At 46.8% G+C, this 14,285-nt stretch overlaps 1 protein-coding gene and 1 non-coding gene across 5 annotated transcripts in view; one reads left to right on the top strand and one right to left on the bottom strand.

Moving 5' to 3' along the window:
- Positions 1–564: 564 nt before the first annotated feature.
- Positions 565–14,285, bottom strand: part of Ggt5 (gamma-glutamyltransferase 5) — a 35,690-nt gene continuing 21,969 nt past the window's right edge. For 2 of the 4 annotated variants that reach the window (XM_052744678.1, XM_052744679.1), the window contains exons 11-13: positions 14,050–14,168; positions 13,816–13,926; positions 566–9,596 (exon numbers count right to left, since the gene is read on the bottom strand). In XM_052744678.1, the coding sequence (XP_052600638.1) occupies positions 9,450–9,596; positions 13,816–13,926; positions 14,050–14,168 (377 nt within the window). In that variant the 3' untranslated portion in view covers positions 566–9,449. Of the gene's footprint in view, positions 9,597–13,815; positions 13,927–14,049; positions 14,169–14,285 lie in introns of all 4 variants that reach the window. The other 2 variants (XM_052744680.1, XM_052744677.1) reach the window with 2 other exon arrangements.
- On the top strand, positions 10,429–10,534 carry LOC128115086 (U6 spliceosomal RNA). Its single transcript, XR_008219984.1, has one exon. It is a non-coding gene; the product is annotated as a U6 spliceosomal RNA (small nuclear RNA).

Below are 14,285 nucleotides of genomic sequence, written 5' to 3' on the forward strand. Positions count from 1 at the left end.
CCTGTCTCTGCCTCCCAAGTGCACTACTGTGATACCACAGTAGTTTGGTTTTGTTTTTGTGGATGGATGGTGGGGGGCGGTGATGGAGAGATGGCTTAGTGTTTAAGAGCACTGGCTGCTCTTGCAGAGGACTGGGATTTGATTCCCAGAACACGTAGGACAGCTCACAACAGTCTGAAACTCCAGACCCAGGGGATCCAACTCCCTCTTCTGTTTCCTTGGGCACTGCATGCACTTGGTGCATGGACACGTCTGCAAAACACCCGTGAACATAAACTAAGAAAAGGATTGCTGTGGGGGTGCTGGAGAGATGTCTCAGTGGCTAGACGTACTTACTAGTCTTGTAGAGGATTGGGGCTTGGTTCCCAGGACTCACATGGCGGCTCACAACTGCCTATAACACCAGTTCCAGAAGATTCAAAACCCTCTTCTGGCCTCCATGGGCCCCTGCATGCAAATGGTGCCTATACACTCATGCAGAATCACACACATATACACCTAATTTTTTTTTTTAAAGATTTATTTATTTATTATGTATACAGTGTCTGTCTGCATGTGCCCCTGCAGGCCAGAAGAGGGCACCAGATCTCATTACAGGTGGTTGGAGCCACCATGTGGTTGCTGGGAATTGAACTCAGGACCTCTGGAAGAGCAGTCAGTGCTCTTAACTGCTGAGCCATCTCTCCAGCCCCTTAATTTTTTTTTAAATCTTTTTTAAAAAAGGCTGTGTAGCTGGTGAGATGGCTGTATCGGTACAGGCACTTGCGCCACAAGGTAGCAAGAGACCTGACTCCCAAGAGCTGTCCTCTGACCTCTACTTGAGTACAGTGGCACGTGCCCCACTTCCCCACACACAAAAGAATGGAAGCCAAATGCTGTCAAGTGTCAAATGCTTCTTCATCCTTTGTGGAGCTACCCTGTGGCTTTTCTTTTCTTTCTTTTTTTTAAAATTTATTTATTTATTTATTTATTTATTTATTTATTTATTTATTTATTATGTATACAGCATGTATGACTGCAGGCCAGAAGAGGGCACCAGATCACATTACAGATGGTTATGAGCCACCATGTGGTTGCTGGGAATTGAACTCTACCTTTGGAAGAGCAGTTAGTGCTCTTAACCTCTGAGCCATCTCTCCAGCCCAGCTTCTCTTCTCTAGGGAAAGATCAGAGATAAGAGACGTGTTTGCACAAATACCAAGAAAGCTTTCTGGAAGTATTAGAGCCAGCTCTACCCAAACAGGTGGGACATACTGTTCTTTTGCCAATGTTTTATGTAGGAGTTTGCATTGTACAAGAGGCACATTTGGCCTGTGCATGTCTTTGCCAGGTATGGGATGGACACTGGCTTCATGAAGTTAAGTATGGACATTTTTCTCCTTGCTTTACACTGTCCGACGCACAGAATAATTCTCTAGTCCTAATGGCAGGACATGCTTTATCCATAGCACTTTGCGAAGGGGGATCTAGGATAGGCTTGCTCGGTTCAGGCAAGGGTCTCGATTTCTTGAATGGACACTGTCCTAGCGTTTCTATTGCTTCGATGAGGCTCCCTCCTTTCAGATGACTCAAGCTTGTGTCAAATTGACATAAAACTAGCCACGATGTGTTGGATGTTGTGACACACAGCTCTAATCCCAGCACTTGGGAGGTAGAAGTGGGTAAGTCTCTGAGTTCGAGGCCAGCCTGGTTTACAAAGTGAGTTCCAGGACAGCCAGGACTACACAGAGAAACCCTGTCTCAAAACAAACAAACAAAACCCTAAACTAAAAAACAAAAACAAAAACAAGAAAAAACTAGCCTTGCCAACTTGACACACAAACATATCACTATCACACCATAACCTTTCCTTGGTCATCCCCAAGGTCACCAATTAACATCAACATCACAATATAAAACATTTACAAACTTAATGTCCCAGTCTTTACAAATTCAAACCCTTTAAAAGTCCGTCTCTTTAAAAATCCAAATATCTTTTAAAAATCTAAAATCTCTTTTAAAATTCAGTATTTCAACTGTGGACCTCTGGAAAATCAAAAATAAGTTAAATACCTTCTCACTTCCAGAAGGGAGAACCAGGACATAGTCACAACCTGAACATAACAAACCAAACTACAAAAGTGTAAATAACTCAACATCCAATTATCTGGGATTCACTCACGATTTTCTGGCTCCTTCAAAGAGCATCTCCACTTACCTGGATCTGCCCTCTGCAGCACACACAGCCTGTCTTCTAGGCTCTGGTTGGCTCCACACCGGCTGCTGTTCTTCGTGGTCATCCCATGGTACTCATATCTCCAAAACGCCAGGGTCCCTTGGTGCAACTGGGCTGCACTTTCACCAATAGGCTCTCTTCAGGCACGCCAGCCCTGCCACACAGCTGCTTCCCATAGTCCATTCATGCCTTCAAAACCAGCACCACCTGGGTGATTCTGACACTACCAGGTTCAGCGGCCAGCAGAAGGTACAACCTTGGCCGCCTCTAGAACACAGCTTCTCTGTGCTGACTCTCAGGAACACTTCCCAGAAGATTTCACCTCAGTGATGCTGGTCTCTTGTTAATCACAGCTGATTCCTCAGCCCCAGCTGATCAGCATCCATTGTCCCAGCAAAGCAAGGATTTCGCTTTAGTGGTTCTGGTCTCTTGTTAATCACAGCTGATTCTTCGGTTCCAGCTGACGAGACACCACAGGTTCTTAGCTCAAATGGCCCCAGGAGAGTCTTTGCTTCCCTCTGGAACTTCACAAGCCAGGCCTCCATCATCCGGCACTGCTCTAACATTCTTATCTTCCAAGCTCCCTCAGAACAGCTCACTGAGCTCTCAACACTCAATGGCTCTTTTACCCCAAAGTTCTAAAGTCCTTCAACAATCCTCCCAAAACAACATGGTCAGGTCTGTCACAGCAATACCCCACTATCGCGGTCCCAAATTGTCTTAGTTAGGGTTACTATTGCTGTGATGAAACACCATGACCAAAGCAACTTGGGGAGGAAAGGGTGTTTTTGGCTTACACTTCCATATTACTACTGTTCATCACTGAAGGAAGCCAAGACAGGAACACAAGCAGGATAGGAACCTGGAGGCAGGAGCTGGTGCAGAGGTCATGGAGGAGTGCTGTTTACTGGCTTGCTTTATGTGGCTTGCTCAGCCTGCCTTCTTATAGAACCCAGGACCACTAGCCCAGGGATAACACCACCCACAATGGATTGGGCCCTCCCCATGAATCACTAATTAAATAAATGCCTTACAGCTGGATCTTATGGAGGCATTTTCTCAGTTGAGGTTCCCTCCTTTCAGATAACTCTAGCTTGTGTTAAGTTGACATAAAACTAGCCAGAACAATCGCCAATGTGTTTAGATCTTTGCCCTTAATGTCACGTTCATTAGTTACTCATATTTGACATAGCAGCAAATAAAAATATAAGATGCCAAATAAGCCTAAATTTCAGATAAATGGCATTTAGGTTAAATATGTCCCAAATATTGAAACTTTATTTATATTGTCCTAGAAAGTATTTTTGTCAAAGTTTTTGCCTTTTTTATAAGAATGAATAATATTTTATTATATTTTAACATCTTCTATATCTATATTTGTAGTTAGTTCTCCATTCTAACATATTATTTTATGCAATTACACTTCCTTCAATTTATTCAGTAGCTACTTTATCTATTACATATAAATATTAGATTATATTCTATATTATGTATGCTCACCTTTCCCAAAGCCCTAGGGGTTGATGTTTATTTTTATTATTTTTATTTTGTTTATGTGTATATATGCCACCTTGGTGGAGGCTGTTTTAGAGGTAGCAGGTCTAACACTGTGGCTCAGGAGTCAGGAAGCTCTTGAGAAAACGATCTCCTTTACACATACCACTTACTTAGAGCAGAGTCTACACTCCAAGCCACCCACCTACACCATTATAGAGAGGCTACTTCATGCTGTCATTGGTAGTCCCAGCCAGTGGCTCCACCTCTTCCAAGGCATAATACACTGCTCAAAACTGCTGTTCTAAGGAGAAAGCCTAGGTTAGCTCTTTCAGAGCTAGGAGCAAAAGCCCAGAGCTGCCTTTTGTATTGGTTCTTACCAGAAAGCCCAGCTCATGCCATTTGTCCCGCAACTGAAACGGGAACAGGTGCCCACGGTCTGAGATGGGCTGCTAAGTCTCGGCCATTGCAGAGGCTTGCAGTTGGAGGAGCCGAGGTGCATGCGACCCCCTTCCATTTCTAAGTGTTTGTTTATTGTGGTTCTAGGGAACACAAGGCCTCAGACATGTCAGGTGAACACTCTACCACTGAGCCACAGCCCCAAATCCGTATGACTTCCTTCCTCCCTTCCTAATGAGTGGACACAGTGGGCATAGGCATCAGGCTAGATGAAGAATGAAAGCCACAACTGTCCATGAGTCCTGCAAAAGCCTGATCGCCCTTCCCCATAGGGAAGATTCATGCTTTGCCTCATAGCACGTCTGCGTTTGAACAGGTTTCACTGACTGGAATATACCTGGGGACTGGGCAGGCGGTACAGTGCTTTCTACCCATCCCTTGTGTAGAGGCATGCAACCATCCTCTAGTGTCCTGTAAGAGAGGACAACCTGTACCAGCTGGCATGCTGTCGTGGATACAATGGGACCAAACACTAGCAGCGGGGAATGTCTACTGGTTTCCTTCCCAAGTGAGCGTGAACTGGTCTTGTGGGTCCAGTTTCAAACAAATGCCGAACCAACATTAGTATAGGACAGCCCTTGTGGAGCTGAGTGGGCATGACACCTGCTCTCCCATCCAGCCCCCCGGAAGTAGGTACTGTTGGGCACCGTGCTGCAGATAAGAAGCATCACCTTATTTGACTCCTGTAACTTAGGTTCATTTTCCAAGTTCCATTTGACTTCCATTGACCAAATAGAGACATAGAAGTTTCCATGAGCAGGTTGTAAAACCACCTTTTTAAAATTCATTTCCTCCAAACTCAGTATGCCCACCAGGCAGCTAGATCTGCACACTAATCACATGATACTCTTCCGTTGACATGCCTCTCCTATTCCCAAGATGGACCAATCCATAAAAGGATGACTTCCCTGGGTCCGGCAGGCATTGCACAGATAAATGAACGGCTTAAGGGCCCAGTGAATGGCACTGATATTCGTGTTATCAGCAATCATTTCCCACCACAGAAATGTCCCCTCTTTCTCTGCCCCATGGTCTACTTATCCAGGCAGTCTGGTGCTCATAGGGAAGCAGTTTGAAGGTTTTTCCAAATTCAATTCCACACCACTGTAGTCTTACACAGTTCCCTGAGTATCCTGTGTCTTTACTTTGCACCGTAATAAGCATGGAGGGAACAGGCAACGCTCACAGCATGCAGGTCACGGTCATCCTCTAGCATTCCAGTCTCAGGCTCCCTCTCACTCCCTCAGCCTATTCTGTACCACTCTGGTCATGAGCTTACAGCTCACACCTCATCCTTCCTGTCTTTATCCAGTGATAGAAAGTGATAAGCTAAGGGTTTTAACTTAGCACCTCCATTTTCTACTTTCCAGCTCTAACTCTCCAGGTCACAGCCCAAGAAGAAAGAAGAGAGACAAGTTGAATTCATCTACAGCCAGCTAGGCACTGATGGCCAGTTAAAGCATCTCCCACAAAGCCACCTATTGGGAGGATTTATTGACAGAAGTGTGGTCCTGGGCAGCAGGAGAGGACAAAAATGACTCCCTCCTGACTAGATCAGACCTGCTTTACCTCAAGAATATCAAAGAGTCCAATGCATCTCGGGAGCCAGGGTCCTATCATAAAGCCCCAAATGTGGTCCTAATGTTTTTCATCTATTTGTGGTTTCCTGGGAAACTGTATGGAATTACGACACAGGCCAAGATGAACCCTTCCTCCCTTATCAGGTGTTCGGTTAAGTAGAAATGTGACTAATATTAGAACCAGAAGCGAGGTCATGGCTGTGACAAACGTGACCACGTGTTTTTCTAGGTCTTTGGAAATGGTTTACAGGAGGAATGTGAAAGGGTTTGGAACTATGGGCAAGAAAGAACCCTAGAGTTCTGTAAGCAGAACTTAATGGGCCATTCTGGTGGGAGCTCTGCAGATCAGAATGTCCACAGAAATGCCAGTTGTAGAGTTTGTGCTCATGAGGGTGGAGGAGAACGGAGACTCTGAGGAGAATCAGACTAGTGGGCCTTCTACAGCCAAGACTCTGACCAACTTCTGCCTCTAGCCTAAAAATCGGAGTGAGACGGAATTCAAAGTAGCGGAGCGTGGTGGAGGGAATTCCAAGACAAGATAACAGGGTCTTGCTGACCACGTGGCTTCCCTTGGAAGCCCGGTGGACATTTCCTTCCTTATCAACCCTCCTCTTGCCAAGCGTTCACTAGTTGACAGCAATCTCTGTATCTTCGTGGCCTCTCTGTCTTCTGATCTGTAGTCAGACATGTTATGTGTTGTGCCACTGGCCTGCCATGGCCTCTCTCATCAAGAGGATAGGGCAGGTGACTTACCGGAGCTGCAGAGCATGTTGAGACATATCCTGTCATGCCCCTGACCTTGGGGCAAGGGCAAAAATATTGGCTGTCCTCTTAGCCTCTACATATTTATTAGCGTTGGTCTCCATGTTTGGTTGTTGAACACCCAGACAGTAAGTTACACCAGTCTTGAAGGAAAGCTTGGGTATAGAAACATCTCATTACTTTTTGATTTAGTTGATATTAAAGGTTAGATTGCTTATCATTGGTTGTTCTCTTTAACATTTAATGTAAGCTTCCTAGTGACATTGTGCATGACCAAGTCAACCTCTTTCTTTCTAAAGCTGGGGGATTAAATTTATTCCACTATACGTCAAGAGATGAATTATGAGTAGGAACAAGGTATGATTTCCTCTCTCAGACATGGCATCAATTTCTTTTCTATAAGGATCAAGGAGGAAACACAAATTGCCATTTTGTTTCTGGTCACAACGTGTCAGAGGTGCATGGTCACAGGGAAATCCCTAAGTTCCCCTTTGAACTCGATTCATATACGAGGTAAAATAATCTCTCAAGAACAGAACCCATCATGGAGGTCTGATGTTACCTCTTTAGTCTGATATAGAAAACACACTGACATTATCACATGGCAACAGAGATACCAGAAAATATAGCCACCCCTCTTTGATCAATAGCACCTGAGTCAGGTTAGCAGAGATGGAGCAGGAGACAGACATGTGTGTGGAGGAGCAAGATTAAGTGGCTTGAAGCATGCAGTCATAAAATTAGGAAGATCCTGTAGCTAGGCACAGAAGTGCATGCACAGAGAGAAGCTGTGGTCAGAAGGGAGCAGAGAATGTTTATGGTCTTGACTCAAGGGAGGGAGTCCACACCTTACCACAATGCCGCAAGGATGACGAAGAAAATCTGATTGTAATCAGGAACACCAAATGATATCACCGGACCTCACTTAACCGTCCATTAGCTTCCAGCTCTTGATTTCACAAGCAGCTGATGCAAACACTAATTTTTTTTTTCAGGACAGGGTTTCTCTGTGTAGCTTTGCGCCTTTTCCTGGAACTCACTTGGTAGCCCAGGCTGGCCTCGAACTCACAGAGATCCGCCTGGCTCTGCCTCCCGAGTGCTGGGATTAAAGGCGTGCGCCACCACCGCCCAACCCACGCTACTCCATTTTATATAAAGGATATGAGCATTCACAGACTTCAGTCTTTTTTTTTTTTTGGTTTTTCGAGACAGGGTTTCTCTGTGTAGCTTTGCGCCTTTCCTGGAACTCACTTGGTAGCCCAGGCTGGCCTCGAACTCACAGAGATCCGCCTGGCTCTGCCTCCCGAGTGCTGGGATTAAAGGCGTGCGCCACCACCGCCCGGCGACTTCAGTCTTCTTGATGGAGGTCCCGGAACCAATCTCCTACAGATAGTGAGGGGTGACTCTAACGTCTTTTAAGAAACCCTAGAAAGTTACCTAACTCCTTCTGCCATATGACAGACTGTCTGTGAGGAAATGACCCTTCACCAAACACCAAATCTGCTGGCACCCTATCTCAGACTGCCTGGGTTTCAGAGTTATGAGTCATCCATTTCTTTTTTTTATTTTAAAAATTATATTTATTCACTTAATTTTTTTGTTTTTTGAGACAGAATTTCTCTGTGTAGCTTTGGAGCCTGTCCTGGAACTCACTCTGTAGACCAAGCTGGCCTGGAACTCACAGAGATCCACCTGCCTCTGCCTCCCGAATGTTGGGATTAAAGGCGTGCGCCACCATCACCTGCTTATTCACTTAATTTTATGTGTGAGTGTTTTGCCTGTATGTATCCTTGGTGCCTGTGGAGGTCAGAAACAGCCATCAGATCCCCTGGAACTGGAGTTATAGATGGTGATGAACCACCATGTGGGTGTTGGGAATCCAAACTAGGTCCTAGAAAAAAGAGCTCTTAAACTGTTGAACCAGAGCGATGGATTTCTTTAAGATACATAAGCCATGCAGGTTGTTGTCGCATTCTGTACTTACTAAAGCAACTCCTGCCGACCCTTGGGGTGATACAGAAGTACCTGATGCTCCCAGGAGTCAGTGTGATGCAAGATGCTTAGGTCCCTCTAGGGAGACCCCTATGATGGGCACCGTACTGGACAGCCTGCAAAGCCATCTCTGGCAGTTTCCCACCCATCCGGAGCAGCAGGTCTCAGCCAGGGATGCTGCAGCCCTGTCCAGAGACAGTTTGTGTTGTTGCATCCGGGGGGGGGGGGGGGTATGCGAGGGGATGCTATTGTGTCAAGGGTGTGCAACGTGGGGACAGCTCCACACAACAGAGGATTATTTCATCCTACATGTCAGTGCTACCAAGAATGAGCCCTACTCTCAAGAACATAGTATGCTTCATCCAACCTTTTCCTGGAGTGGAGAAGGGCCTCACAAGAGTTGAGGGCGAGTACTACAAGCCACACTCCTGCCTTCTCACTGGCAGGCAAGATGGGGGCCAGACACACTGCAAAGCCCCCAAACACACTGTAGCTTGAACAGAGTAGAGGTGAGTGGCCTCTGTTCTCTGAGCCTTATGAAACCTGGCCCATCTCTGAGCCTTGATGGTGAGTCATGAAGGGCCATAAGAGTCTGAGGTGTATTGCACGTCACAGGGCGCTGAGTGTCCCTTTACCTGCTTAGAACCACTAAATCAGTCCACAGTGTGGCTCCTCTTTAATCCTGGACTGGTAGGTAGACCATTTAGAGGATGGGCATGAGGCTAGAAGAGGCAGAGCAGGGCCACAGGAGGTGTCAGGAAGGGACCACAAACAAGTCAATCCTTCCCTCTTCCGTCATTCATCTGCCGAGCTGTCCCTGTCCTTTTCAGTCCCAGGTTGATCTCGCGGCAAAGGATCCAGGTTCTGGAGCGCTTAGACCTCCAGCCTCCTCTGTCTGAGGCACCGAACTCATAGTGGGTCAGATCCTAGCTCGGGGCAAAGCCGTCTTAGTATCCCGAAGCCTCTCCAGCCTTCCTCGGGTCAGATGCCGCATAGACACAGGGCCCTTCCTGGGACACAGCCTGGACCACATTCAGGAAAAACAGCCGTGGGCTCTCGCTCTGGCCCCGGTCCTGAAGCCCCTTCTGCACGTCCTGAAGAAGAGAGAAGGGGCATTCACGGAGAGGGCAGCTCAAGTCCCCCAGTACACAAGGGAGTGGCCGGACAAAAAAAAATAGGAAAACAGACCTAAAAGGATGGGACTGGGGCATGGGGGCCTGAGGACGCTGGCTAGGGAAAGACTGTCAGGAACTGGTTCTGGAGCATGGAGTTCATGGCTTGTAAACATCAGAGGGACGTAAGAGTACAGGGATTATGCAAGGACGGTGCAACTCAGAGCAACAACCCCTCAAGAACCAAGATCAGCCAGACGGCGGTGGCGCACGCCTTTAATCCCAGCACTCGGGAGGCAGAGCCAGGCGGATCTCTGTGAGTTCGAGGCCAGCCTGGACTACGGAGTGAGATCCAGGACAGGCACCACAGAGAAACTACACAGAGAAACCCTGTGTCGAAACCCTCCTCAAAAAAGAAGCGAGTTCATTCTGTTCTTGAGTCCAGTTCACTATGGACCCAGAGGACAAGTCTGAGGTGATCTAGGGGCTTCCGTGGAGAAGGTAGCGTTAGAAGACTTGAGCTCAGGGGCCACGAGTTTGAATCTCTTCAAAGCAACACCTTTTGGAGTTCACAGATGCCCGGGGACATTGAGGAGAGCAAAGTACTGGATACTAGGTACCCAGACCCACCAGCTTGAGTGCTGCCAAACCATAAAGGACATCAGCAACAATCACATAAGAACTCAAGACCTGAGACATCCAGATATGCAGCAGTCAAACTCCTGGGGGGCTCTAACTTTGGGGTGATAAGGGGGTGTCTAGAAGGACTCAAAGCTGCTGATCCCATTTGTCCAGGATATCCATGTGCTGTCCTGTGCTCGATTCAGCAGCACACACACTAAAATTGGAACAATCCAGAAAGATTAACATGGGCCTTGCTCAAGGATGACTTGTAAATTCATGAAGCATTCCGTGTGTGTGTGTGTGTGTGTGTGTGTGTGTGTGTGTGTGTGTGTGTGTGTGTGTGTGTTTGTATGGATATAGGAAATGGGGGTGCTTTGGTCCTTCAGGTATGGTGGTACTTACCTACAATCCAGCACTTAAGGGGTAGAGACAGGGCGGGTTGTAAACTGAAATCAGTCTAGGCTACATGGCAATTCTGAGGCTAGCCTGAGCCAAATTCTGTCTCAAACACAAACAAACTTGTATGTAACCAAGAAAACTGGAACCCTGAAGGAAGTGTTGGGAGACGCTCAGGACATGGGGCCCTAATTGCTCAGGTGTAAGACATTAAATCTGTGAACTTGGAGGTAGAAACTTAAGTAGGCCCTAGCCCTGAAGTTCTGACTTCTAAGATGCTAAGAACTTTATGTCCTTGGGGTATGAACCCCCCACTACTGCTGTTTATCATGTTACAAGACAGCAAAAATCCCAAGAATTGCATTTCTTCAGCCCCAACTTCCATATGCCATTTCAGATGAATGGGTCAAGGATTTTGTCCACTGTGACCCGATATTCCACAGATGTCCAGGTGTGGTGACTCTGCAAGCCTTATAATCAGTTGTCTCCTTTCTGACTCCATCAAGTGATAGACATTATGTGACTTGAGCCAGTGGCAAGGTGAGACTTGGAGCCACACCCTGAGGGCTCGTGAGTTTTCCTGCGTTTACTATATGAATTGCCCAACGGCCTTGACATGAAAGGCTGAAGATCTCAGTGCTGAAACCAAAGTTAGACTTTCAATCCTCAGAGGCCTCCATTTCTCAGAATTTAGTGGCCAAACTCCAAGCCCTTCCTTGCCTTGGTGGTGGCTTTTGCTTACGAGAGTCCTTGGAGACTTGAGATCTCTAAGCCAGGGCTTATGAGGTTCTCCATGGAAAGTCCTGGATCTGCATAACTGACATTTTAACACCCCAAGGGAACTGACAATCTTGGCTTGACAGGGCACTTAATTCATTAATCTCAGTTCCCAGACCTTGTGTCATCTTCTGAATTCTCAGAGCCAAAGAGTCTCAGAGTGCCAAGTCTTGAGAACTGATGTTCGCTGAGGACAGATCTGCAGTTAAGTCAAGGGCCAAAGCTTAAGGAGCAAGGGCTTAAAAGAACATGTCTTGGATCTTGCATTCTCTTGACATTAGTTCCTTGGACCTGGTACTCTCTGAGAGAGCCTCTCAGGTCCCTGGAAGAACCCTGTGAAGATGTTAGAATGCCAAGAATCTGAGTCCCAGTGGCTAAGCCCTGAACCTCACGATCTGAGCAAGTTCTCAATACTACAGATATTGTTCAACTTATGATGGGGTGACGAGGGGCTGGAGAGATGGCTCAGTGGTTAAGAGCACTGACAGCTCTTCCAGAGGATCTGGGTTCAATTCCCAGCACCCACATGGCAGCTTACAACTGTCTGTAATTCCAGTATCTGGGGACCTGATGCCCATGGAAAAAACACCAGTGCACATTAAATAAAAATAAATTAATTAAAGAAAAAAGGATGGGGTGACGATGGCCCAATAAATCCATCATAATCTGAAAATATTTCAAAATGAATTCATATATTGAATATATCTAACCTGAAGAGATGACTCAGCACTCACTTGTTGCTTTTACAGAGGACCCAGGTTCAGTTCTTAGCACCTGCTTGGTGGCTCATAACCACAATTCCAGTTCCAGGGACTCCAGTGCCCTTCCAGACATCCATGAACACCAGTCATGGGTGTGGTGCACATACAGACATACAGGCAAAACACTCATGCACATAAAATAAATCTTTTTTAAAAAATTAAGTACGTCTAAACTATCAAACGTCATAGCCTGCCTTAAATGTGCAGAACACTTAGGTTAGCCCACAGTGTCCACCTGAGACAAAGATGATTTCATTGTAAAGTGTTGAACATCTCACATGCAATGTATTGAGTATTGTCAATGTCATTCTATGTTATAACATAGAATGGTTATATGCGTAATCACCATCGATGCGTAATAGACATCAAATGGTTTCCACTGAATGCATGTAACCTTTTTTCTTTTCTCTCTTTTGTCTTTTGTAGTGCTGGGAGCTTGTGCATACCTTATCCCTGGGCTACATTCCTAGCCCAGCATATATGGACTTCATACCATTAGGAAGTTGAAAAATCCAGGAGTCAAACTATTATGAGTCAAGGACCATCTGTTAATGCCCCTTTTTTACTGAAGGCCTCTTAGTCTGAGGGTTTTTAGAATTCTAAGCGGCCCTGGAAGATGGCCTTGGGAACCAAAACAGAACTTTGAGAACCTTGAACCACAGGTAGTTGAAATGGTCCTGAGCACAAAGCTTGTGGCCTTGAAAAGCTAATGGTCGTTTTAAAGATTTATTTATTTATAAAACATTAATCTGCTGTGTGTGTGTGTGTGTGTGTGTGTGTGTGTGTGTGTGTGTGTGTGTGTGTGTGGACACCACATGCAGGAGCCTGTGGAGGTCACAAGAGGATGTTGGACCTCTTATAGTGTTTACAGAGTGGTTGTGAGCTGCCACGTGGGTGTGAAGAACCACTGAGCCACCTCTCCAGCCCCAAAGCTGCCAATCTTTACATGGGCCCCAGCACAGTGCATCCAGTTAGCTTCAGAAAACTCCCAGAAAGAGAAGTTTCTGGGGAGGAAGGTGGTAGCCAGGAAAGAGACTTCAGTCCCTGGTCCTGCTCCGGGGCTTTAGTGGGAGACACATGTTTGGAAGCAACAACAGCATGACCTCCAATGCTCCAGAAGAAAATCCCACAGGAAAAGCAAGCTCTTTCATGAGTAAACTCTCAAATGTGAGTTCCAAACTATACGAGGGAACAAATCGCCAGGAAGCAGCGTCTAACTGGCCACAGCCAGGAAAGCTAGCTTCCTGGAAATGGTGTACACAGAGCAAGATTTTTTTTCCCCTTTGGTTTTTCAAGACAGTTTCACTCTATAGCTCTGGCTGTCCTGGAACTCGCTCTGTAGACCAGGCTGGCCTCGAACTCAGATCCACCTGCCTCTGCCTCCCAAGTGGTGGGATTAAAGGCATGCACCACCAGTGCCTGGCAAGATTTTGAAGTCCTCAGCCCAGGAGAAGCTCAGGCAACAGCCTGCTCTCTGCCCTGGATGCCATGGGACAAACCTATTGTCTTTCCCATTGAGCTTCTCAACTCCTCCTGGTCCCTGAAGGTGAAGTGTACCTCCCTGGCACAGGAAGTTACTGAATTTTTTACAGGGGACATTGAGCAACATGGGCTTCAGGAGGCAGGTGGGACCTCAGCCTCACCTGGTTGAACTTGGGTTCATACTCCACGTGGCCCTGGCTATTGACATGTAGGATGGGGGCTGCAATGGCTTCTGTCAGGTCAAAGCCAAGCCACAGCTTATTCATGATGGTCTGGAAGAAATAAAAGGATACAGGGAAGGAGGAGGCACTGGCCATCCCACCACAACACTCCCATCCCCACCCCAGGGAGTTTGCCAGAGAGGAAGCACTCTAGCCAGGAACCCTCAGACTCACCTGGACCACAGCAGAGATGATGAGTTCCCCGCCAGCCCCACCAATCACCAGCTTGGATCCCTGGGCCTTGTTGACCAGGATGGAGGGGACCATGCAAGATGGTGGGCGCTCACCTGGAACTGGGACCAACAAGCATCACCCACACCCTCGAGGAGTACCACCCGCCCCTCCCTCCTTCATGCATTGCCAAGCAAACAGTGCTCAGTGATGGGGGTGACTCACCCAGGGGCTAGCTG

The sequence above is a fragment of the Peromyscus californicus genome, unplaced genomic scaffold (assembly GCF_007827085.1).
Source record: "Peromyscus californicus insignis strain IS unplaced genomic scaffold, ASM782708v3 Scaffold_19__1_contigs__length_69161282, whole genome shotgun sequence".
Taxonomy (NCBI): Eukaryota; Metazoa; Chordata; class Mammalia; order Rodentia; family Cricetidae; genus Peromyscus; species Peromyscus californicus.